General features: G+C 41.2%; 1 protein-coding gene across 1 annotated transcript; it reads right to left on the bottom strand.

Moving 5' to 3' along the window:
- Positions 1-5,423: 5,423 nt before the first annotated feature.
- On the bottom strand, positions 5,424-27,599 carry LOC119532746 (ribosome production factor 1-like). Its single transcript, XM_037835074.1, is given in 2 exon segments — positions 5,424-6,585; positions 27,491-27,599. Coding segments are annotated over 2 exon segments (1,122 nt in total). The 3' UTR covers positions 5,424-5,572.

Raw genomic sequence — 27,599 nt, 5'->3', positions numbered from 1 at the left:
TTCATTTGTTCATCTTTTCTTTCTTTAATTCATTTAGTTTCATTGACTGCTTATGATGTGTGAGGTGTTACAATGGGGTGAATAGCCCCTCCTCCCCCCAGCCTCATAAGTAAAGGTAAGTGCTAAGTCAGGTTCACAAAGAAATATGAAGAGAGGTAGAAAGTAATTCACATATACATATAAATGAGTTTTAAATAGATACACCTTCAATCAGTGTAGATTGGCCCTTTTTTTGTCCTATAGAGATTAGAATATGTGTCTCTAAGTTGGCTTCCAAGGTCACTATAAATGCTTTTAGCATTTAAACTGCACTTTGCTGGAAACCTAGAATTTTGGCAGGCTCAGATTGGGTCTTGAGGAGGAAGTCCTTATGGGACCTAGGCAGAGCACCTGAAAACAGTGCCTTAGCAGTGGCTTCCTCTGTGCATACACAAGGTGGCCTGTTGAGATGTTGAAAGAAAAGGGTAGGACTTCTATTTATACCATAATTTTATCCTGTAAAATGCACAAATGAGTATCTTATACTGTTCAAATATTAGTTTTTTTAATCTGCATAATTTAGTTTAATAGGCATGTATAAAATTAAAAAATATAAGTATGTGTAAATGTGCATGTGGGTGTGTGCGTGTGACAAATGCTTAAAACTTATTGGGAAGAGTGTAAACTGAAAAACTTTGTGTGGCCATTTGTTATACAGAAAATGACACTGTTGTTATAATGACGCGCTCCTAGCTTTGTCCTGGGTCACAGCTCCTTCCAGCCCTAAGTTTCATTTTTTAATTCAATTTAACAAACGCATACTGATCACTGGCCCTGTGCCAGTCCTCTTGGTAGGGGGACAGAGACAGCGAGGAACAAGGCATGGACCCTGCAGAAGGGGTAGGGAGGGAAGAACAAACCACAAGAGTGAAAATTCACAGGGCATTCTAGGATCTCAGTGGAAGAACAAGGAGATGACTCAGTCCCGGGGACCAGGGAAGGCTGCCCTCAGATGACACTTGAGCTGGAAAAGACACAGAAGAGCATTCCAAGCAAAGGAGACTGTTTGCAAAGAGCCAATTCCATGTCCCTGAGGTGCAGGCATTGGGAGCAGTGGTGAGAAGTGGAGACTGGCCAGGGGCCAGTTCATAATGGGCTGTGTGCAGGGCTGATACTCACCAGTTGCTCTCAGTATGGCTGTACTGGCTGTTAAAATATTGTAATACCTCCATCCTGGTTGAAAAATAACTACTGGCACAAGCCTATGAAGTGACTCCTATTACCCCGGAGCCTCCCCTTTGGGCCCTTGGACTTCCCACAGCCTAGCAACTAAAGAGTTCATGTCCACTCAACACCTAGGCCAGAGTTTGTTTTGATTGACTGGTGCCCATGCCGCTCAGGAAAAATTGTACAAGTTGTTAAAAATGTTGATTATCATTCTTGGCTGTGTATATCAAGTTCTTGAATTTGAATTTTATCTTGAAGGTGGTGGTCAGCCTTTGAAAGATTTTGGAGAGGGGTGGAGATTGACAGGATTCTATTTTAGAAAGATTGTTATGGAAGCCCATGGCAGCAGGGAGGCAGAGGATCTGAAGTAGGGCAGGGTCAGGAAGCAAGGAGAGGAGGGGGTGGCTTAGAGAGAGATCAAGGAGAGAGAAAGACAGGACTCTATGACTTGGTGGCTGTAAGGACAAGTCAGGAGAAAGATGCACAGCCAGCTTTGAGGCATGTGTATGTCCCTGGGATTCAGAACAGAAGAAGAGCAGGTGTGCAAAGAAGTTCAAGTGCTTGCTTGGGGATTGTCTGACCTTGAGTAGTGTCTGTTTTTCTGTTTGTATGACTGCAACCCAGCTGCAGTTTCTTCCTTAGCATAGTGTTGTTGTCTGCTAGGCTGGTTGGCCCCACCAAAAACCCAACTAAGTCCTTGATAATTTGCAGTAAACGAAACTTTGGAGGTGGCTGGGCTCTGCCACCTTTCAGCTCTGAGATCGTCACCTCTCTGAGACTCAGTGTATTTAGCTGTGAAGTGTTACTGGAAGGATTAGATATGTTCAGTTACATGCAAGCAAGCAGGTGCTCAGTGTGTGTTAGTGCCTTCCTGCTTTCCCTTTGCCTTCCAACAAGAGTTTAACAAGTGTACATTCAAGTCAGGAATTGATTTCATTTCCATCACCACACTGGTTCCATACCTGGTGATTGGACCCCTCTTTGCTCCCATACACGAAGAGCTTTCTGCATTCATTCATATCCAACAGACATCATGGACTATTTTATACTAGGTTCTGGGCTAGACACTGGGGATCCAGTGAGAAATGAAAATGGTCCCTACCTTCGGAGTCTCTCCTGGGGAATGAAGCATTCAGATGAAGAGAGGTTATTTGCGTGCGTGTGTGTGCGTGCGTGTGTGTGTGTGTTTTAAAGTATAAGCCAAAGGTATTGACTTGGGAAAACATAGGATTTGGGACCTAGACAGAGGTTCAGTTTTGCTGGAACACTGAGTTAGAGAAAGTCAGAAGGGAGATAAGACATTGGAAAGGAAGCAAGGGCCAGAGTGTAGAAGCCAAGTTTGTATTTAATTCAGTAGGCAGTGGTGAGCCACCACCTGCGTTTGAGCAGGGGAGGGATAGGATAAGAAAGGAAGGTGAATCTGGAGGAGGTATAGGGTAAATAGAAAGAGGAGGTCATTTGTGAGTCTATAATCATAGCCGGTGTAAGACTCCAAACGCTTGAACTTGGGGTAAACATAGCTGGCATTCTGATTTGTAGGTTTTAGCAGATTATTTTTTTCTATTATCCCTTCACCAAAGGCAGAAGTAGTAGAAATATTATTTTCCATGAACATAATTTTCATTCAATATCTGACATGGTCTGAAGTTTTAAAAAAGGAAAATAACTGCTTAATTTTTTCCATTTAACTCCTTTATTTTTAAGAGTAACTATTTATATTTTTGATAATAATTCAGTATAAATTCATTTATCATGAAGATTTGGTGTAAGGATAACCTAGTGACTGGATTCAATTCCTAAGGAGAGGCCATTTGTAAGGAATACAATTGGTTAAAACATAAAGAACTATTACAAGTGAAAGAGAAAACTAAAAACATCCCACTGGAAAAATAGGCAAAGGCCTTGAACTAGCAATTATAAAAGAAATAATTCAGGTGTCCAGTAAACATTTCAAAACAAGAAATGGGGGGAAGGAACACACCTAAGTTCATAAGGAAGATGGTGGCAGGGTCCACGGATAACCCTGCTGTCGATGCCAGTGGCTGCTGAAACATCAGCTGATGAACCTTACAGTCACCTAAGGACCTTGGAGAATGTGATTGGTTATCATTCATACAAGTTTTGAAGTCTCTTGGAAAGAGACGTGTTGCTCTCCTGCTGATGTGATCTTGCAGTTTTCTAAGATGACCACAAGATGTCAGTGTTAATTGAAATTTTTCAACTGTTGAACCACAAGATGAGAGTTTTCAGTTTTCAAAATGTAAATTTTAAGAGAGGAAAAACCATAAAAGTACTTTGGTCAGGGCATCGATTCAAAAAAAAATTTTTTTTATGAAAGAAGTGGTGTATTAAGCATATATAAAAGCTGTTTAAAACAGCATTCCAAGAGTTTGTGCCAAGGGGCGTTCGAGTTAGAATACAGCTCCTCCGGGACTTTTTATAGGCATTCCATCTAAAATCTGGAGTTCTTCCAGGAAATTGAGTTCTGAGCCCCAGGTCCAGGATTCTGGGCTTTGGAGCTGCAGTCAGTGAAGGCAGTGTGACGGGCAGAGTGGCATCTCCTACTTCTCTCTGCTAGTTGCCAGCTGAGTCCTTTTTCCTCAATAAGCCCTCGGTTTTCTCACCATTGGGTTAATAGCTTTCTCTCAGGGTTGCTTAGAACATTAAATGAAATGAGATAATGTATTTGACAGAGGGTTATGGTTACAAGCGCCGGCTCTGGGGTCTTACAACTTAGGGTGGCTACTGGTCACTCCCTAGCTATGTGACCTTGGCAATCATGGCACCTCCTTGAGCCTCCATTCACTCATAGGTTAAAAAAGGGTTAAAATATCATCCACCCCATAGGCTTGCTGTGCAGATGAGTGTGATTGTGTACATCAAGCATTCAATATCCTGTCTGGCAGGATGTCAAAAACAATAGTCAATATCATTACTACTTGGGTATCTTATACTTGTCTCTGCTGTCTGGCATTTTGCCTTGTGTGACTGCTTTCTTATTTTTAAATATCCATCTCCCTCACAAGGCTATGAGCCCCTCAAATACAGAAGTTGCATGAGAAAGTATATTATATATATATATATTTTATTGAGATTGTTCACATGTCATACAACTATCCAAAGATCCAAAGTGTACAATCACTTGCCTATGGTATCATCATACAGCTGTGCATCCATCACCACAATTAATTTTTTTCAATTTTTAGAATATTTTCATTACTCCAGAAAAGAAATAAAGACAAAAAAGGGAAACTCAAATCCTCCCATACCCCTAACTACCCCCTCCATTATTGATTCATAGTTTTGTATTTGTTACTGTTGTTGGAAGAATGTTAAAATACTAACTGTACTATATAGTTTGCAATAGGTATATATATTTTTCCTATATGCCTCTCTATTGTTAACTTCTAGTTATAGTGTCTAGCTATAGTGTCTAGTTATAGTGTCATACATTTGAAAGAATGTTAAAATACTAATAACTGTAGTATATAGTTTGCAATAGGTATATATATTTTTCCTATATGCCTCTCTATTTTTAACTTCTAGTTGTAGTGTCATACATTTGTTCTAGTTTGTGAGAGAGATTTCTAATATTTGTATAGTTAATCATGGACATTGTCCACCACAAGATTCACTGTGTCATACATTCCCATCTTTTAACCTCCAACTTTCCTTCTGGTGACATACGTGACTCTTGAGATTACCTTGCCACCACCTTCACACACCTTTCCGCACTGTTAGTTATTCTCACAACATGCTACTATCACCTCTGTCCATTTCCAAATGTTTAAATTCTCCGTAGTTGAATATTCTGCTCATAATAAATGACTGCTCCCTATTCTTTAGCCTCATTCTATATCCTGGTAACTTATATTTCATGTCTATGAGTTTACATATTATAATTAGTTCATATCAGTGGGACCCTGCAATATTTGCATTTATGTGTCTGTCTTATTTCACTCAATCTAGTGGCCTCAAGTTTTCTTCATCAATCTATTTCTTTTTTCTTTTTTCTTTTTTTTTTTTTTTATCTACACCAAATATTTTAATTCTCTGCAGTCCACATGTTCTATGAAAACGTGCATGGGAAAGTTGGTTTGACTCTTGATTCCAACTCAAATTACTCACTGTTACCCCAAAATAGAATTAAGTTTTAGGACACCTAAACTACAACTTCTAAACCCTTACCAAGATGACTTTTAATTGTATTTGCTATCAATAAGCAGTGGCAATTGATGGCACTTTATAATTTGTCCAGTCAGGGAAGGTTTATGAAATCAGTAAATGCCATTTGGAAAAGGATCTTCTATCAAAAATAATTCAAGATAGTCCTTTTAGCAAAATCCAATACTATTTCCTCAGTACTTTATAAATGGAATTTTCTTCTACTTGTATCCATTTCCCGGAGCTTATGCACCCATTCATATTCTCCATATTTAGAATCAAAGGTTCCCTTCTGAAGAGATCGTAATTTTAAGGTAAAACGTGGTCCAAGCTCCTGAATTCCTACTTTCTTTTCACTCTTGAATATGTATCTGTGAAATCTGAAGAAGACATAATCCCGCTGATTGTGGAATGTAGCAACCTGCCTTCCGATAAACTGAGGATTATGGGGAAACAGAGATGCAAACATACGTCCAATAGAATGGCCCAGCCGTGTTGTAAAATTATTCAGAATTATTTCAGGAATGTGCTCTGTGGGGTCCTTCCCTCTTCTCTTGATTTCTTTACGCCGACGAACACTACTCATTTTAAAATGAGCTGTTGGACCGTGTGGCAAGTGACTCAAAATAAGTCCATTTGGTGTTTTACGATCTTCATTAATAACAATGAGATCTGTGAAATCTCTAGAGATGCACTGTGGAATAATTTTTTTCAGAGCCAGTCCCCTTCTGTAATAAACATGTGAGTTTGGTATAACTGTAGAAAGCTGTTCACAGAGTCGTACTGTTCTCCCATGAGGTCTGTCTGATGTTGTGATGAGAATTTTGGGAGAAGTCTGTCTGTTGAAGTAAGAAGCAAATTCATCTGTAGCTTCATCATAAGCAACCTCTTCGTCATTAGGGTCTACTATAGTTTCATCATGTACTCGCTGATTGTCGATGGTCTTGGGTGTAGGCTTTGGTGGAGCCTTATCACCAAGAGCCTCTCTCTCCTTTTTAAGTTTTTTCTTAGCTGCCAATTTTTCCTTCCGCTGCTGCTGTTTCCATCGCGTGAACATTAAATGTCACCGCTGCTTATTCTTAATCTCCGAAATGCTGAAGCCCGGAGGGAAGGCAGCCGCTTTCGGGGGTGGAACGCCGCTTTCCGCCGCCCCATCCCCATTGACTACAATCTCTTGAGATTCTTCGGAAGCGGCTTTCCGTTTCCAATCTATTTCTTTTAAGGAAGTTTTGTTCACACACCATACATTCCATCCTAAATAAACAATCATTGGTTCCCTGTATAGTCAAGTATTTATGTATTCAGCACCATTGCCACTGTCTATATAAGGACATCTCCATTTCTTCCACAAAGAAGGAGGAAGAGTCAAAGAAAGCAGAGAGACAGAAGAAAAAAAAAAGAGAGAGGAAAAAAAACCAAACCAAAACAAAACATGACAGCTAGAAAAAAACAAAAGGAAAGATAACATTAACCTAAAGTAGAATAAAGAGTCAGACAACATCACCAATGCCAGGAGTCCTACACCCTTCCCCACCCCCCCCCATATGCATTTAGCATTGGTATATTGCCTTTGTTATATTAAAGGAAGCATAATACAATGTTCCATTAATTGTAGTCTCTAGTTTGCATTGATTGTATTTTCCCCCCAATCCCACCCTATTTTTAACACCTTGCAATGTTTACGTTCATTTGTTCTACCTCATGTGAAAACATATTTGTACCTTTTATTACAATCATTGAGCACCCTAGGTTTCCCTGAGTTACACAGTCCCAGTCTTTATCCTTCGTCCTTTGTTTTGGTGTCCCACATGGTCCCAGCCTTCCTCTTTCAACCATACTCACAGTCATCTTTGTTCAGTGTACTTACATTGTTGGGCTACTATCTCCCCAAATTGTTTTCCAAACCTCTCACTCCTGTCTTTTCCTTTCTGTCTGCAGTGCTTCCTTTAGTGTTTCCTGTAGAGCAGGTATCTTGTTCACAAACTTGGTCATTTTCTGTTTGTCAGAGAGTATTTTAAGCTTGCCGTCATATTTGAAGGATAGTTTTGCCAGATATAGGATTCTTAGTTGGTGGTTTTTCTCTTTCAGTATCTTAGATATATCACCCTACTTCCTTCTTGCCTCCATGGTTTCTACTGAGAAATCCACACATATTCTTATCAAGCTTCCTTTGTATGTGATGGATCGCTTTTCTCTTGCTGATTTCAGGATTCTCTCTTTATCTTTGATATTTGATAATCTGATTATTAAGTGTCTTGGCATAGGCCTATTCAGATCTATTCTGTTTGGGTATGCTGCGCTTCTTGGATCTGTAATTTTATGTCTTTCATAAGAGATGGGAAATTTTCATTGATTATTTCCTCTATTATTGCTTCTGCCCCCTTTCCCTTCTCTTCTCCTTCTGGGACACCAATGACACTTACATTCTTGCTTTTCATTTTGTCCTTATGTTCCCAGAGATGTTCATATTTTTCCATTCTTTTCTCTACCTGTCCTTTTGTGTGTAGGCTTTCAGGTGCCTCGTTATCCAGTTCCTGAGTGTTTTCTTCTGCCCCTTGAGAACTGCTGTTGTATGTTTCCATTGTGTCTTTCATCTCTTGTGTTGTGCCTTTCATTTCCATATATTCTGCCAGTTGGTTTTTCGAACTTTCAATTTCTACCTTATGTATGCCCAGTGTTTTCATTATACGGTTCATTTCTTTTGCCATATCTTCCCTAAACTTTTTGAATTGACTTAGTATTAGTTGTTTGAATTCTTGTATCTCAGTTGAAGTGTAAGTTTGTTCCTTTGAATGGGCCATAACTTCATTTTTCTTAGTGTAGGTTGTAGTTTTTTGTTGTCTAGGCATGATTTCCTTGGTTACCCCAATCAGGTTTTCCCAGACCAAGACAGGCTGTGGTCCCAGAAGGAAGAACTATTCAGTATGTGGTTTCTCTGAGGGTGTGTCTTAGAAAATTGTACACCTTGTGAGGCCCCAGATCACTGTGCTTTTCTGCCCAGCAGGTGGCACCTGTCAGCCTGTAACTCCAGACTAGTGTAAGGAGATGTGACCTGTGGCTGTTTCCCCCAGGCTCTGGGGTCTGGCTCTGAATGGAAGGCGGGTAGTAGAGCCAGGCCCCACCTCCCTCCTCCCATGGAAGACAGACCCCCTAGGGAGAGGTCATTATCATTTGAATACTCTCTCTCTCTGCCTGTGCTATCTCCACCCTTGTCAGGGTCAGAGTGCTGGGAACTGAAAATGGCAGAGGGTTCTCCACTGAGCTGAAACAGGGACAGAAAGCCCCCTTCAGGGCCAGTCTGCAGCCACCCTCTGGCTCTCCAAGGTCAGTCATCACCCAAAGCCTCTGTCTGCTTGTTGGGGATTCATAGCTTGTATCAAGCAGTCCACGTTTGTTAATTAAAACCCCAGTTGGAGCTCAGGTGAGCTCAGAGAGAGCTTCTTTCTAGCACCACAAGGCCTTGCAGCTTGGGCCATGGGGGGAGAGGGCTCCTGGCTTGGATCCACAGGTTTACTTACAGATTTTATGCTGTGATCTCGGGAATTCCTCCCAATTCAGGTTGGTGAATGTTGAGTGGATGGTCACATTTGTCCCCCCGCAGTTATTCTGGATTATTTACTAGTTGTTCCTGGTTGTTTATTAGTTGTTCCAGGAGGACTAACTAGCTTCCACTCCTCTCTATGCTTCCATCTTAGATGAATCCTGAACGTATATAGTTTTAATCTCTGTATGCCCAGTGTTCAGCACAGTGCTTGGCTCATACTATCAAATGTTAGTCCTTTCTTCTCCCTCATTTCATGGTTAAAGAAATGAAAACTTAAAGAGGCAAAATGAATTGCATAGCATTGCACATGCATTAGTCCTCCCTCTGCCACAGCACTGTGAATTGTAATCGTGTGCTCAATTGTCTGTCCACCATGTTTGACTGTAAGCTCTTTGAGGGCAGAAAATCTTACTCTGTATTGTGTCCCCAATGCCAGAACCTCTTCCTCCTCCTCAGAGCTAGCATTTATTGAGCACCTACTATGTGCCAGGCGCTGCTCTGTGTGCTTTCTCATGTATTCACCAATTTAATCCTCTCATATAACCCATGGCATAAGTCCTGTCATTATCTGACTTACAGGAGACAAAACTGAGCCACAGAGAGTTGACCTTGCTCAATGTTGTGCAGCTAGTAATTAGGTATATTAGTTTCCCAGGGCAGCTGTGACAAAGTATGACACATGTGGGAGTTTAAAATAGCAGAAATGTGTTCTCTCACAATTTGGGAAGCCAGAAGTCTGAAATCAAGGTGTTGACAGGTTGGTTCTTTCTGGAGGCTCTAGGGAAGAATCCACTCTGTGCCTCTTTCCCAGCTTCTGGTGGTTGCCCACAAAGCTTGGCATTCCTTGCCTTGTAGTTGTGTCAATCTCGCCTATCTTCACATCACCTCCTCCTCTGTGTGTCTTCTCCCCTTTTCTTCTAAGGACACTTGCCATTGGATGTTATCCCACCTGGGCAATCCAGGATGACCTCATTTTAAGATTCTTAACTTAATTGTATCTGCAAAGACACCTTTTCCAAATAAGGAACATTTACAGGCTCCCGGGTATACAGGGTATATCTTTTGGGTTCACCATTCAACCTACCACACTAGGGGGAGCCAGGCAATCTCAATCCAGGGCCAAGAGCGAAATCACTAAATGGTGCTGCCTTTCAGGCACAAAGCCCTTGATGCAGTTTTTAAAAGCAGTTTTACTGAGATAAATTCACATACCATACAATCCATTCAAACTGTACAATCAGTGGCTTTTAGTATAATCACAAGAGTTATGAATTCATCACCACAGTCAATTTTAGAACATTTTTGTTACTTCAAAAAGAAAAACCCCATACCTCTTAGCAGTTGCTTCTCAATCCCTCTATCCTTCACCAGCCCTGCATAACCACTAATCTAATTCTATCTCTATAAATTCATTTTTATTTACATTTTATATAAATGGAATCATACAATATGTAGTACTTTGTGTCCTTTTTTTCACTTAGCATGTTTTTTAAAAAAATTGTTTTTTTTAAAAATTAGACAGGTGTAGGTTTGCAGAAAAGTCATGTAAAAAATACAGTGTTCCCATATTCCCTCCTATTGTTGAGACTTTGCATTAGTGTGGTACCTTTGTTACAATTGATGAAGGAATATTAAAGAATTGCTGTTTACTATAGTCCATATTTTACATCTGGTGTATTTTTTCCCAGTTATCACCTTATTATTAACACTTTGTAGTGGTGTTGTACATTTGTTATAATTCATGAAAGAACATTCTTATATTTGTAGTTACCCACAGTCCATCATCTACAACAGGGTTCACTGTATTATATGGTCCTATGTTTTATCTTCTAACTTTCCTTCTAGTAACATACATGACCCAAAACTTCCCCTTTCTACTACATCACCAACATAATTCAGTGCTGTTAATTACACTCACACTATCCATTTCCAAACATTTACAATCAACCTAAATAGAAATTCTGCACAATTTAAGCATCACCTCCCCTTTCTTTATCTCCATTCTATCCCCTGGTAACCTGTATTCTAGATTCTAATTCTGAGTTTGCTTTTGATAATTAGTTCGTATCAGTGAGATCATACAATATTTGTCCTTTTGTACCTGGCTTATTTTACTCAACATAATGTCCTCAGGATTCATCCATATTATCACATGCATCAGGACTTCATTACTTCTTACAGCTGAATAATACTCCATCATATGTATATACTGCGTTTTGTTTATCCATTCAAGGATTGATATACACTTTGGTTGCTGTTCTGGTTTGCTAGAGCTGCCATTATGCAAAATACCAGAAATGGGTTAGCTTTTATAATGGGGATTTATTAGGTTACAAGTTTATAGTTATAAGGCTGTAAAAATGTCCATACTAAGGCATCAGCAAGAGTCTACCTTCACTGAAAGAAAGCCAGTGGCGTCAGGAACACCTCTGTCAGTTGGGAAGTCATGTGGCTGGAGTCTGCTGGTCCTTTACTTTTGGGTTGTGTTTCAAAATGTCTTTCTCCAAAATGTCTCTGGGCTTCTCCCTCTCTGCTCCCGTGCACCCTTGCTACTTTCTTCCAGGGCTTTTCTCTCTTAAGTGTCTGGGGATCCTCTCTTAGCTTCTCCGGAGAAACTCTGGGCTTCATCTTTTAGCTTAGCATCTCCAAATGTCCTTCTGTCTGCATCTCCAAGCATCTCTAAGCATCAGGGTGTGTGTCGGCTCTTAGCTTCTCTTAAGCACTCCAGTGAACTAATCAAGACCTACCCTGAATGGGCCAGGGCCACACCTCCAAGGAAATGATCTAATCAAAATGTCCCTCCTACAGTTGGGTGAGTCACGTCTCCAAGGAAACAACCGAATCAAAAGTCACACCCTGATTAAAAGGATTAATAAGCCTGTCCCCACAAGATTGCATTAAAGAATATGGCTTTTCTGGGGGACATAATAGATCTAGACCAGCACAGTTGCTTTCATCATTTGGCAATTGTGAATAATGCCACTATGAAGTTCGGTGTGCAAATGTCTGTTCGTGTCCCTGCTTTTAATTTTTCTGGGTATATACCTAGCAGCAAGATTGCTCGGTCATATGGCAATTCTATTCTTAGCTTTCTGAGGAACCACCAAACTCTCTCCAAACTCTTTTCCACAGTGGATGTACCATTTTACATTCCTACCAGCAGTTAATTACTGCTCCTATTTCTCCACATCCTCTCCAGCACTTGCAGTTTTCTGTTTGTTTAATAGTGGCCATTGTAGTAGGTGTGAAATAATATCTCATTGTGTGTGTGTTTTTTTTAAGATTTTTAGGATCAGAAGTGACTGTATTTTTTTATTTCTATCATATTTTTATTGTAGAATATAACATATATACATAGAAGTAATAACTTTCCAAGTGCAATTTAACAAGTAGTTAGCAAATTTCAAAGACTGTTATAGGTTACAGTTTCACAATTTCAGCTATTTCCTTATTATGAAATATAACATATATACAAAAAGGTAATATCTTTCAAAGTATGATTTATAAGTAGATATATAGGAAATTTCCAAAGTTGTTATGAGTTATAGTACCATAGTTTCAGTTATTTCCTTATTGTGAAATATATATATATATAAAGGTGTATCTTTCAAATTACAATTTAACAAGTAGCTATAGAACAAATTTCAGAGGATGCTAAGGTTTACAGTTCCACCATTTCAATTCTTTCCTTCAGCTTGTCTAATACCCTAGCAACTAAGAAAAAGAAAATTATATACAGATTCAGTATTCATAATCCTTTGTTAAATTCTGTCTTGTCTGTTGCTACCCCTTCCCCTAGTTTAATCACTTTCCCAATCTTCAGGGATGTCTAGGCAGTGACCACCCTAACCTGTTTATGTTGAAAAGGGGTGTGAACTTTATGAGCAAAGGGGACACATCTAGTTGATATTCTTGAAGAGGCTGTTGCCTTTGGGTTACAGGACTTAGCTGGCATAGAAGCACTCCAAGGGATTTAAGTTTCTGATGAATAATCTCAGTGAGTTAAACTTTTTTAGAGTCTCAGATAGGGATCCAGGTATTCTTTAAGGTTTTGGGGACTACTGTTGACTTGGGCTTATCATATTGAGCTTATTTGGCCTATCTAGGTGACACTTGCATAGGAGTAACCTCCAGGACAACTTATTGACTATTTGAAATCTCTTAGCCACTAAAACCTTATTTTGTTGCCTTTCTTTCCCCCCTTTCGGTCAAGAAGGCATTCTCAATCCCTTAATGCCAGGGTCAGGCTCATTCCTGGGATCCATGTCCCACGTCACCAGGAAGTCTCATTCATCTTGGGGGTCCTGTCCCACATCATGGGGGAGGGTGATGCATTTATTTGCAGAGTTAGGCTTAGAAAGAGAAAGTCCACATTTGAGCAAAAAAAGACTTCTCTGGATGTGATTCCTATGCATAATTACAGGTGGGCTCAACCTCCTCTTTACAGCCGTAAGTTTCACCTGAGCAAGCCTCAATATTGAGGGCCTGACTTATAAATAGGAGGTTCCTATGTTCACATAGCATATGTTATATCCACGATCATCCATCCATCTCTCACACTATCATCACTCAATCCTCATCACTCTCCATTTTAAACAATTCTCATGACCCAAAACATCTAACAGCTCTTATCAGCCCCCAATTATTTGTCCCTAGTATTTGTGTAATACTAGTATGGTATTCCTAAGAATTATAGTCCCTTGTATGCAATGTCTAGATTTTTCCCATGTACCCTTCTGTTGACAGAAGGGTATGTGTCATACCTTAGAAGTATATTATGAAAAAAAAAAAAAAGAGTATATTATGCAAGCACCTATCTATCGCCCTTCAGCTTTGTCAATGTTTGCCACATGTATTTTAGGATACCCTGGTTAGGTGCATGAGTATTTATGATTATTATTCTTTATTGGTGGATTACCCCTTTTATTAATACATAGTGTCCTTATTTGTCTTTACAATAGTCTTTGTCTCCTATAACAGTTTTGCATTTAAAGTCTGTTTTGTCCAATGTTAGTATAGCTACCCCAGCCATTTTTAGTTACTTTTTGCATGGAATGCTTTTCTTCAACCTTTCACTTTCAACCAGTTTTGTCCTTGGGTCTAAGGTATGTCTTCTGGACAGCATATACAGTAATGTTATTACTGTAAAGGCAGTATTTATTTCAACCATTTTATCCTTTGAGTTTCACATGTCATAACTTTTTTGTCTCTCTTTTTATGCTTTTAGTTATCCTTACTGATAATCTTCATTTCTACACTCTCCTCCAAATATCTCTCTCCAGTCTTTCCTTTCAGCCTGCAGAACTGCCTTTAGTATTTCTTGCAGGGCAGGTCTCTTGTTGATGAACCCTCAGTTTCTGTTTATCTGTGATTATTTTAAACTCTCCCTCATTTTTGAAGAAGAGTTTTGCTGGATAAAGAATTCTTGGCTGGCAGTTTTTCTCTTTCAGTACCTTAAATTATCATACCATTGCTACATACCATTTTCTTCTTCTTTCTTCTACTTGTCAAATCTGCTATTGTATGCCTCTAGTGTATTTTTTTTTTTATTTTTTTATTTTTATTTTTTATTTTTTATTTTTTATTTTTTATTTTTTTTAATCATCATTTTATTGAGATATATTCACATACCACGCAGTCATACAAAACAAATTGTACTTTCGATTGTTTACAGTACCATTACATAGTTGTACATCATCACCTAAATCAATCCCTGACACCTTCATTAGCCCATACACAAAAATAACAAGAATAATAATTAGAGTGAAAAAGAGCAATTGAAGTAAAAAAGAACACTGGGTACCTTTCTCTGTTTGTTTCATTCCCCTACTTTTCTACACATCCATCCATAAACTAGACAAAGTGGAGTTTGGTCCTTATGGCATTCCCAATCCCATTGTCACCCCTCATAAGCTACATTTTTATGCAACTGTCTTCGAGATTCATGGGTTCTGGGTTGTAGTTTAATAGTTTCAGGTATCCACCACCAGCTACCCCAATTCTTTAGAACCTAAAAAGGGTTGTCTAAAGTGTGCGTAAGAGTGCCCACCAGAGTGATCTCTCGGCTCGTTTTGGAATCTCTCTGCCACTGAAGTTTATTTCATTTCCTTTCACATCCCCCTTTTGGTCAAGAAGATGTTCTCCATCCCACGATGCCGGGTCTACATTCCTCTCCGGGAGTCATATTCCACGTTGCCAGGGAGATTCACTCCCCTGGGTGTCTGGTCCCACGTAGGGGGGAGGGCAGTGATTTCACCTTTCAAGTTGGCTTAGCCAGAGAGAGAGGGCCACATCTGAGCAACAAAGAGGCATTCAGGAGGAGACTCTTAGGCACAAATATAGGGAGGCCTAGCCTCTCCTTTGCAGCAACCGTCTTCCCAAGGGTAAAACTTATGGTAGAGGGCTCAACCCATCAAACCACCAGTCCCCTATGTCTGTGGTCTTGTTAGCAACCATGGAGGTGGGGTAGGCGAATACCCCTGCATTCTCCACAGGCTCCTCAAGGGGGCACTACAACTTTTTTTTTTTTTCCTTGTTTGTCTTTTTTCTTTTTTCTTTCTTTTTTTTAACTTTCCCTTCTTTTTTAAATCAACTGTATGAAAAAAAAAGTTAAAAAGAAAACAAACATACAATAAAAGAACATTTCAAAGAGACCATAACAAGGGAGTAAGAAAAAGACAACTAACCTAAGATAACTGCTTAACTTCCAACATGTTCCTACTTTACCCCAAGAAAGTTACCTAATATAGCAACATTTCTGTGAACTTGTTCCTACTATATCCATCAGAAATTAACAGACCATAGTCATTCCTGGGCATCCCCAGAACGTTAAATAGCTTATCTGTTCTTCTTGGATTATTGTTCCCCCTTCCTTAATTGCTCTCTACTGCTAGTTCCCCTACATTCTACATTATAAACCATTTGTTTTACATTTTTCAAAGTTCACATTAGTGGTAGCATATAATATTTCTCTTTTTGTGCCTGGCTTATTTCGCTCAGCATTATGTCTTCAAGGTTCATCCATGTTGTCATATGTTTCACCAGATCGTTCCTTCTTACTGCCGCGTAGTATTCCATCGTGTGTATATACCACATTTTATTTATCCACTCATCTGTTGAAGGACATTTGGGTTGTTTCCATCTCTTGGCAATTGTGAATAATGCTGCTATGAACATTGGCGTGCAGATATCTGTTCGTGTCACTGCTTTCCGATCTTCCGGGTATATACCGAGAAGTGCAATCGCTGGATCGAATGGTAGCTCTATATCTAGTTTTCTAAGGAACTGCCAGACTGACTTCCAGAGTGGCTGAACCATTATACAGTCCCACCAACAATGAATAAGTGTTCCAATTTCTCCACATCCCCTCCAGCATTTGTAGTTTCCTGTTTGTTTAATGGCAGCCATTCTAACCGGTGTTAGATGGTATCTCATTGTGGTCTTAATTTGCATCTCTCTAATAGCTAGTGAAGCTGAACATTTTTTCATGTGTTTCTTGGCCATTTGTATTTCCTCTTCAGAGAACTGTCTTTTCATATCTTTTGCCCATTTTATAATTGGGCCGTCTGTACTATTGTCATTGAGTTGTAGGATTTCTTTGTATATGCAAGATATCAGTCTTTTGTCAGATACATGGTTTCCAAAAATTTTTTCCCATTGAGTTGGCTGCCTCTTTACCTTTTTGAGAAATTCCTTTGAGGTGCAGAAACTTCTAAGCTTGAGGAGTTCCCATTTATCTATTTTCTCTTTTGTTGCTTGTGCTTTGGGTGTAAAGTCTAGGAAGTGGCCTCCTAATACAAGGTCTTGAAGATGTTTTCCTACATTATCTTCTAGGAGTTTTATGGTACTTTCTTTTATATTGAGATCTTTGGTCCATTTTGAGTTAATTTTTGTGTAGGGGGTGAGGTAGGGGTCCTCTTTCATTCTTTTGGATATGGATATCCAACTCTCCCAGCCCCATTTGTTGAAAAGACCATTATGGCTCAGTTCGGTGGCTTTGGGGGCCTTATCAAAGATCAGTCGGCCATAGATCTGAGGGTCTATCTCTGAATTCTCAATTCGATTCCATTGATCTATATGTCTATCTTTGTGCCAGTACCATGCTGTTTTGGCAACTGTGGCTTTATAATAAGCTTCAAAGTCAGGGAGTGTAAGTCCTCCCACTTCGTTTTTCTTTTTTAGAGTGTCTTTAGCAATTCGAGGCATCTTCCCTTTCCAAATAAATTTGATAACTAGCTTTTCCAAGTCTGCAAAGTAGGTTGTTGGGATTTTGATTGGGATTGCATTGAATCTGTAGATGAGTTTGGGTAGAATTGACATCTTAATGACATTTAGCCTTCCTATCCATGAACATGGAATATTTTTCCATCTTTTAAGGTCCCCTTCTATTTCTTTTAGTAGAGTTATGTAGTTTTCTTTGTATAGGTCTTTTACATCTTTGGTTAAGTTTATTCCTAGGTACTTGATTTTTTTAGTTGCTATTGAAAATGGTATCTTTTTCTTGAGTGTCACTTCCGTTTGTTCATTTCTAGCATATAGAAACATTACTGACTTATGTGCATTAATCTTGTATCCCGCTACTTTGCTAAATTTGTTTATTAGCTCTAGTAGGTGTATCGTTGATTTCTCAGGGTTTTCTAGATATAAGATCATATCATCTGCAAACAATGACAGTTTTACTTCTTCTTTTCCAATTTGGATGCCTTTTATTTCTTTGTCTTGCCGGATTGCCCTGGCTAGCACTTCCAGCACAATGTTGAATAACAGTGGTGACAGCGGGCATCCTTGTCTTGTTCCTGATCTTAGAGGGAAGGCTTTCAGTCTCTCACCATTGAGTACTATGCTGGCTGTGGGTTTTTCATATATGCTCTTTATCATGTTGAGGAAGTTTCCTTCAATTCCTACCTTTTGAAGTGTTTTTATCAAAAAGGGATGTTGGATTTTGTCAAATGCTTTTTCAGCATCTATTGCGATGATCAATTGATTTTTCCCTTTTGACTTGTTAATGTGTTGTAATACATTGATTGTTTTTCTTATGTTGAACCATCCTTGCATGCCTGGAATGAACCCCACTTGGTCATGGTGTATGATTTTTTTAATGTGTCTTTGGATTCGATTTGCAAGTATTTTGTTGAGGATTTTTGCATCTATATTCATTAGGGAGATTGGCCGGTAGTTTTCCTTTTTTGTAGCATCTTTGCCTGGTTTTGGTATTAGATTGATGTTAGCTTCATAAAATGAGTTAGGTAGTGTTCCATTTTTTTCAATGTTTTGAAAGAGTTTGAGTAAGATTGGTGTCAGTTCTTTCTGGAAAGTTTGGTAGAATTCCCCTGTGAAGCCATCTGGCCCTGGGCATTTATTTGTGGGAAGATTTTTGATGACTGATTGGATCTCTTTGCTTGTGATGGGTTGGTTGAGGTCTTCTATTTCTTCTCTGGTCAGTCTAGGTTGTTCATATGTTTCCAGGAAATTGTCCATTTCTTCTATGTTATCCAGTTTGTTGCCATACAGTTGTTCATAATATCCTCTTATAATTTTTTTAATTTCTTCAGGATCTGCAGTTATGTCACCTTTTTCATTCATTATTTTGTTTATATGGGTCTTCTCTCTTTTTGTTTTTGTCAGTCTAGCTAGGGGCTTGTCAATCTTGTTGATCTTCTCAAAGAACCAACTTTTGGTGATATTTATCCTCTCTATTGTTTTTTTGTTCTCTCTGTCATTTATTTCTGCTTTAATCCTTGTTATTTCTTTTCTTCTACTTGGTTTGGGATTGGTTTGCTGTTCATTTTCTAGCTTCTTCAGTTGATCCATTAGTTCTTTGATTTTGGCTCTTTCTTCCTTTTTAGTATATGCGTTTAGTGCTATAAATTTCCCCCTTAGCACTGCTTTTGCTGCATCCCATAGGTTTTGGTATGTTGTGTTCTCATTTTCATTCGTCTCTATATATTTAGCAATTTCTCTTGCTATTTCTTCTTTAACCCACTGATTGTTTAGGAGTGTGTTGTTTAACCTCCAGGTATTTGTGAATTTTCTAAGTCTCTGATGGTTATTGACTTCTAATTGTATTCCATTGTGGTCAGAGAATGTGCTTTGAATAATTTCAATCTTTTTAAATTTATTGAGGCTTGTTTTATGTCCCAGCATATGATCTATTCTGGAGAAAGTTCCGTGAGCACTAGAAAAGTATGTGTATCCTGGTGATTTGGGATGTAATGTCCTGTAGATGTCTGTTAAATCTAATTCATTTATCAGATTGTTTAGGTTTTCAATTTCCTTATTGGTCTTCTGTCTGGTTGATCTATCTATAGGAGAGAGTGATGTGTTGAAGTCTCCCACAATTATTGTGGAAACATCAATTGCTTCCTTTAGTTTTGCCAGTGTTTCTCTCATGTATTTTGTGGCACCTTGATTGGGTGCATAGACATTTATGATTGTTATTTCTTCTTGCTGAATTGCCCCTTTTATTAGTATGTAGTGGCCTTCTTTGTCTCTCAAAACATCCCTGCATTTGAAGTCTATTTTATCTGAGATTAATATTGCTACACCTGCTTTCTTTTGGCTGTAGCTTGCATGAAATATTTTTTTCCATCCTTTCACTTTCAGTTTCTTTGTGTCCCTGTGTCTAAGATGAGTCTCTTGTATGCAACATATTGATGGTTCATTTTTTTTGATCCATTCTGCGAATCTATATCTTTTAATTGGGGAGTTTAATCCATTTACATTCAACGTTAAAACCGTGAAGGCATTTCTTGAATCGGCCATCTTATCCTTTGGTTTATGTTTGCCATATTTTTCCCTCTCTCTATTAATATCCTTTATTGTACCCATACCGAATCTCTTTAGTACTGAACCTTTCTCCAAGTCTCTCTGTCCTGTCTTTGTTTCTCTGTCTGTAGGGCTCCCTTTAGTATCTCCAGTAGGGCAGGTCTCTTGTTAGCAAATTCTCTCAGCATTTCTTTGTCTGTGAAAAATTTAAGCTCTCCCTCAAATTTGAAGGAGAGCTTTGCTGGATAAAGTATTCTTGGCTGGAAATTCCTCTCACTCAGAATTTTAAATATATCGTGCCATTGCCTTCTCGCCTCCATGATGGCTGCTGAGTAGTCACTACTTAGTCTTATGCTGTTTCCTTTGTATGTGGTGAATTGCTTTTCTCTTGCTGCTTTCAGAACTTGCTCCTTCTCTTCTATGTTTGACAGTGTGATCAGTATATGTCTCGGAGTGGGTTTTTTTGGATTTATTCTATTTGGAGTTCGCTGAGCATTTATGATTTGTGTATTTATGTTGTTTAGAAGATTTGGGAAGTTTTCCCCAACAATTTCTTTGAATACTCTTCCTAGACCTTTACCCTTTTCTTCCCCTTCTGGGACACCAATGAGTCTTATATTTGGACGTTTCATATTATCTATCATATCCCTGAGGTCCATTTCGATTTTTTCAATTTTTTTCCCCATTCTTTCTTTTATGCTTTCATTTTCCATTCTGTCATCTTCCAGGTCACTGATTCGTTGTTCAACTTCCTCTAGTCTTGTACTGTGAGTGTCCAGAATCTTTTTAATTTGGTCAACAGTTTCTTTAATTTCCATAAGATCATCCATTTTTTTATTTAGTCTTGCAATGTCTTCTTTATGCTCTTCTAGGGTCTTCTTGATTTCCTTCGTATCCCATACTATGGTCTCATTGTTCATCTTTAGTTCTTTGAGTAGCTGCTCTAGGTGCTGTGTGTCTTCTGGTCTTTTGATTTGGGTGCTTGGGCTTGGGTTATCCATATCGTCTGGTTTTTTCATATGCTTTATAATTTTCTGTTGTTTTTGGCCTCGTGGCATTTGCTGAACTTGATAGGGTTCTTTTAGGGTTTGTAGACCTACTGAAGTCCTTATCTCTAATTTATCAGATCTACAGCTTCGTGGAGTACACTTTCTCTAACTAACCAGCAGGTGGCGTCCACGAGCCACCTGTTCTCCACAAGCCAGTTCTCCCCTGCTTAGCCTTTTTGGTGAGTGGGGGAGTGAGTCTTGTGGGGCCCAATTGGTGTACCAAGCTTGCGTGTGTAGTTGGTGTTGCCTGCCCCGTATGTGGGGCGTGTTTCTGGGCAGTCGGGGAGGGGGGGTGGCCCTAACAATCAAATCTCCCTGATGATCCTAGAGTTTTAAAGGTGCTGCAATAGTCTAATCCTTCAGTTCAGTCCTGCCACAGTTTGTCTCTGCCACTGACCCACAAGTCTTTGGTATTGGCGTATGGCTCCTGAGACTTGCAAGTGGGCCCCTCTTCCAGGCTGTGCACCCCGGGTCCTCTGTTGAGGGATGACTGTGCTATGTCACAGGTGAGTGCCGTCCCCCCAGGGCAGTTCTGGGCTGCTGGGCTGTGTAGGGAGGCTCCCAGTCTGCTGAAATGATGGCTGAATGGGGCTCTGTTAATTCACACTGCTCCCCCTTCCCAGCTCTGGGACATTCAGCTGAGGTTGCAGGGAAGGCTAATGTCCACGCCCAGTTTTGTGGTGTGTGCCTGTTATTTGAAGCACTTCCGTCACACTGGGTTGTCTGGGGCAGCTCTGGGCTATGGGGCTGGCGATGGGCAGGAGTGTTTCCTGTCCACCAGGATGGTGGCTGTGAGCGGACACCCCCCTTTTCTTGGGAAGTTGTGTTGTTTATTGAATTTTCTCAGCCACTGGATTATTGCCTTTTGTCTCAGAGCTCTCTTAGTTCTGCTCTTGACTTGACGTGCCCAAATTGCAATTCTTTGAAGCTTTCTGTATTGGGCTTCTTAGAGTAATTGTTTTAGAAAAAGAAAAAAGGATTTAAAAAAAAAAAAAAAAAAAAACGGCCCTCCTCAGAGATCTGATGGGTTATTGAAATGCTAATAGACGAAGCAACCAGGGTCATTAAGGAAAGGCCCACAGGGCAGAGAGATCAGCTTTTCTTCGGGATTTGCATATGCGCCTCAGGGCCTGAGCTCGGGCTTGAGCTCTGCCCTTCCCCCTTCTATGTTCACCAGAACTCCAAAAATCTTCCGCTTTTATTTTGGAGTTTTTTGTGTTGTTTTTTTTCTATGCCTGTCTCCTCTCTGCTGGGCTGGCTGCTCTCAGAGTCTCTGGTGTCTGGTCTCAGCCTATCTATGGTTGGAGTTTGAATCAGTAGAATGAGTTTCCGATAAGAGCAGCCACTGCACTTCTCCCTTCTCCTTCCCGGAGCTGACAGCCCCTCCTCCCACGGGACTGAGCCTGGCAGGGAGGGGCGTGGGTCCCCTGGCCGCAAAAACTTACAGATTTCGCTGATCTCAGCAGTTCTACGTTTTCATGAGTGTTGTATGAAGTATGCCCAAAGTCAGATTGCTCTGTGGTGTCCAGTCCACGCAGTTCCTGGCTTTTTACCTACTTTCCTGGAGGAGTAACTAAAACTTACAGCTCACCAGTCTGCCATCTTGCCCCGCCTCTCCTCTAGTGTATTTTTAATCTCTTCCAATGTGCCTTTCATTCCCGTAAGTTCTGTTATGTTTGTTTTCACATTTTTAAAATTCTTCTTTGTATTCACCCAGTGTCTTCTTAATATCCTTTATCTCTTTAACCATATTTTCCTTCATCTCCTTGAATTGATTTATGAGGTTTGTTTGAACATCTTTGATTAGTTGTTCCAAATTCTATTTCTTCTCTGAAGTTTTCATTTTTTCCCTTGACTGAGCCACATCTTTCCATTTCTTAGTATGGCTTGCAATATTTTGCTGGTGTCTAGGCATCTGATTATCTTGATGAGTTTACTCTGAACCTCAGTTTCTCTCTCTTGCCTAGGGTTTTATTGTTGATTGGCTTTGTGTTAAGGCTCTTATTTGACACTTTGTTCAACTTATTCTAGACTTTTAAAATTGTCTGTGTTTAACCAATCAGTTCTTTCAGGTCTTCTTCATTTTATTCTTGCCCAGGGTTTGTGGCATTTTTAAAGATTGTATTATTTGTACAATTGTTTCACCCCCGGGGAAAGCTTTCTTCCCTCTGTTCCTTCTCTGGGAATCTGGATCTGTTCTATTTGTTTTTGTTTTGCTCTACAGTTTTTTGTTTTTTGTTTTCACTCTCTTTTCATTGCCTCTAGCTGCTTTTGCCTGGAGGGCAAATTCTGGGAGGAGTGTCACTCCAGAGGGAACTCTCCCAAGTCAGTGTTTCCCAGCCAAAACAGGGCCAAGAGCGCACAAAGGGGGCGCAGATTACTTACAAAAAGCCCTGGGGAGGGTGTCGGGAAAGATACCATAACGTCTTTTTGACAGCCCCCCAAAGCTGTGCTTTCCTGGCCAGCAGATGGCGCTCTTCAGCAAACTGTTCCCTGCAGTCCTAAGAAGGCCCCACACCTTTGAACTCCCACCTCCTTTGCCCTTTTCACCGGTGGGGTTGAAACAATGGCAGGGCAGTCCTTGTACGGGGTGGGCTAAGATTTTGACTCAGCTGTGCCCCCTCCATTCTTGGGGCAGAGGGCTTTTATGTACCTCACCGTCCATAGCAGCCAGCCAGGAACCGACCCAAGGTGGTTTGCCTTGAGAGTGGGGAGTGAACACTAGAGCCACCGCCGAGCACTCTATTCACAGTTCTTTACTGCGGTGTCTCAGTCTCTTTGCCCCGCTGTTCCCTGGACGCTGTTCTGTGCTCCCCTGGCCTGTGGAGCCCCAGGGTAATCAGTTGTTTCAGACACTTTCTGCCTGTCCATAGCTGTTTTTGGAGTAGGATTGAGTACTTCAGCTCCCTATTCTGCCATCTTTCCTGGAAGTCCTCTCCCTTCATGCATTTTTGCTGAATTGAACTGAGTCACTAAGATTAGAAATTGAGCAATAATACAGCGCGTTATGGGGAGCAATCTTAGGTATACATTCAAGTCCTACATTCAGACGGGCTTTATAAACATGCCCTCCAAGGGGAACCAGACCCACAGGGTGTGATTGAATGAGTGGAAAGGAGGATGTAAAGGGGACTTCTCAGCTCAAGTGTGGAACAGTGTGGGGCAGCAAACAGGCACAGAGGAGATGGGGGTGGCAGGGAGTGGTGAGGGTGGTAGAGAAGGGCCGGGAGCCGGGCGTTCCCCCACCTCTGCTTTAATCCATGGTGTGACCACAGACAGTTTTTGGCAGAAAGCTGTGCCATGTTGCCTGAGTCACCCTCAGGCTGCTTTGGCACACCTGGAAACTCAGTTAACACTCACATCCCATAAGCCCAGATGCATGGTGCTTGGGCTCAGTTTCAAGTACCAACTCTGATGATGAGCTCTATCTGGAGCCTTGTGCTGGACAAGGTTGGGAGGGCACATCCAGTCTCAGTGGGAGAGAGAATCAGAGATGCCCTCCAGTGTCCAGGAGGGAGCTTGGGGCCACACTTTAGCCAGCCTGACCCCCAGCCCTTCAGTTTCTGATAGACCCAAATTCCTGCCACGTTGGCTGGCTTTGGGGTTGTGGGCTCTGTCTAGGGAGCTGAGCAAATAGCCTGACCCACCCAGGTCCCCACCCAGAACACTGGCACTGTTTGCCCCATGTTCTCACTCACTGCATGAGAGTCACACATGAGCACACTCCCTCCCTCCCATCCCAGAGGGAGCCAGAGATGGTGTCTCCTATGGCAGCCCCTAGCTGCTGAGCAAGAGTCTCCTCCCTTTCTCCCTTCCTTCATGGTTTCTGAGCTGTGTTATTGTTGGCTGGTGTGGAAAAAGTTGAACATCTGCCAAACATCTGCTCATGTCTCCTGCATGTGCTCCCAAACAGACGGGCAGGAAGCAGCACCGCCCTGACCGCTGAAGGGCCAGGGCCTGTGAGCTGCCACCCTAGGATCCTGCCTGGCTTGCTTGGGGGCTGGTGGGGTCTCCTGGGCTGACATCTGTTCTCTTTATGTCCGAGACTGGGAGGGTGGAAGGAGAGACCTGTTGGCTCTATATGCTCTTCAACCCCAGCCCCACCCCACCCCAGGGAGTCAGACTGTTGTGGGTCAGGGACATTTCAACAGAAGAGAGCAACCTGTCAGAGATGGCCAGAGACAGAGAAAGGGGGAGTTTAGAGTCCCACCCTGGGTGGCAAAGAGGGTAGGAAGAGTCTTCTCCACTCCCAGGCTGGACTTTGGAAGAAGGATTGCCTTAGCCTGGGATCCCCCCAAAATTTCACAAGTGAGAAGGGCCACTTCTAGCAAGATACGTTGCTCCCTTATGTATCTTTAACATGCAGCACAGTGCATGGCATTTAGCTAATGCTTGTATATGTTTGTTAAATGACTGACTGAATGAGTCCTAACAGTTTGGGAAGGTCCCTGGCCTGGTCCAGGAGGGTGTTCTGGGGACTGCTGACTGAGCAGAATTCTTGCACAGGGACCTCAGAAGAATCTTTCACTGAGGCTGATGTTTAGGGTCAGATCCCGCCCTCTACCACCTCTGCAGCATTAGACTGAATTATTTGTAGGAAAAGGGATGAGCGTAAGGACTGCCTGCCTGTAACCTGAATCTGCAATGGTGGGCTTTATGAAAGCCAGCTTTGCTTTTATTTATCTTGCTTCTAATGTGCCATTGAGAGAATGTGAATTGCTGATCCGGAGAACTGAGAAAGAGAACATTACCATCGAGTTCATGTATAGTGATAGAGGGGGAGGGTAAAAGGCACTGTGGGGAACACGGAGGATGAAGCACCTGCCTTTGCCCAGGAGGTCAGGGAATACTTCCTGGAGGACAAGGAAGTTGGGCTAAGCCTTCAAGGATGAGTCTTCTGGGTAGGCAAGAACTGGAGGGCAGAGGGAGCAACAGCAGTCGAACACAGGTACCTATAAAGTTCCAGGTACTGTAACAGTGAAAAAAGAATTCTGTGGTCATATAAGTATGGGTAACCTGCACATCATCACCTTCTCTTGAAAACACACAAAGCAGTTAGCCTGTTAAAAACTCTGAGATGTGCCCAGCTGAAACCTCTTTCCCTATTTGACCACAGAAACACTTTTTCCCCATGTTATAACTAGTAACATGTATTTCATGAAAGATGCTTTGGGAAATGTGACATGAGACATGAACTCTTCTTGATTTACATATATGAAGGAGAAAAAAAATGTATGTGTTTAATTAGTTCCAATCATTAGTTCTTACTAGAGTGTATCCTTCATAAGGGCAGGGCTGTGGGGCTGTTTTGCTCATTGCTATCTCTCCAATACCTAAACTAGTGTCTGTCACATAGTAGATACTCAACAAATAATTGTAGAATGAATGAGTTAAATTTTCTTCCAACTGGTTGGAGGACCAAACAAAATTGAGGGGAGCTACAGTCTTAGATAGGTGGGTTGGGAGCAAGAGAGGCTCTCCAGCTGGGCGAAGGGTGTGTTAGGCTGAAGTAAAGTCTATCTTCAGGAACTGAAGGCAGCTGTCGTATAAAGCAAAATCACTGTCATTCACCTTAGAGGAAACCAGAAAACAAGGGAGGAGGCAGATTCTGAATTTCAAGAAGGGGAAAATAGGGTAACTATATGTGCAATCTTGATGTCTATCTGCAGACATCTTCCAGAATGGATCACTGGACACTGAGAAAGGACAGCCCCTAACATATGCAGGTAGAAGAGATGCGACAGAAGATGCCAAATCTGCCTTGGTTCCTTTGGTGAACTCACATTGATTAAAGAGCTTGACATATCATCTCATTGAATCCCACAGTAGAAGCGTAGAAAGCTCCAAGATGGGGACCGTCCCAGTGTTTAAGGCCTTTCCTCTGAGTCTCCTGCCTTGGGCACCAGGCATGATCTCAGACATGCCCCTAAATGAGCTCTGGCTGGAGGTGACGCTTTGGGTTGAACAGAAGGGGGTGAGGTTAATGCTGGAAGTGGGAGCAGCAGCTCTTGTTTCCTGCCTTGCTTCTCTTCTCAACCCTGCTTTCACTTGTTTTAGTCAAATGACTTTATTTTGAGCTTTGTTCATTTACTCATTGATTCATTCATTTAACTCTGGTCCAGCCCCAGGGATTACGGACACAGGAGACATCAGACATGATCTGTTGGTGTATCCCTGTTAGACTATCACATGGTCCTCAGCACATGCATGGGCATCATGTAAAAAGGGCACTCTTGTCCCCAACACCCTCAGTGGACTCATCCCTTCCATGTATTACACCCTCCTGGCTGTTGACTGCCAGGCTTGTTCTATTGTTATTTTTGCCTCATTTCCATACCTTTAATTTTGGTTCTTACCCACAGGGATTCTGAGCCTTCTTGCCTTTTTGCCCCTTACCAGGATCTGGGGCTGAGGAATTCACAATTTTGTGAAACATATAAATAAACAAGTGTGGCAGGGATGGAATGTTTGCTCACACTGTAATTTGGATGTGTGCAACAAAGGACTCATTCTCTGCTGCTACTATGCTCTCCTTCTCAAACTCCTACCTCCTTGGGGAGGGGCTAATTAGATTTAACCTAATCCTGAACTCTCATTCCAGTGCAGTAATTCAAACAGCTCCTTTAGATAAAATTTCTCTCTTAGGTCTGTCCCATCATCTTTCCCTTCTCCAACACGGCCTCTGGTACAAGAAGAGGGCTTACTGGATACACATGGCAGCAGGGAGAAGGTGGATCCATGAGCCATCCTGTTGGATCCTCACTGAGCTCTGCGGTGGAGCGGGGACTGCTCTGCTCCCTGGACAGGGGTCTGCTGACGGTTAGATAGTTCCCTCCTCTGACCTTCTGTTCATACTGGCGATGGAAGTCCAT

This window comes from Choloepus didactylus, chromosome 4, assembly GCF_015220235.1.
Source record: "Choloepus didactylus isolate mChoDid1 chromosome 4, mChoDid1.pri, whole genome shotgun sequence".
Classification (NCBI taxonomy): Eukaryota; Metazoa; Chordata; class Mammalia; order Pilosa; family Megalonychidae; genus Choloepus; species Choloepus didactylus.
The sequence above is the reverse complement of the archived record's forward strand: the minus strand, read 5'-3'. Positions and strand labels throughout refer to the sequence as shown.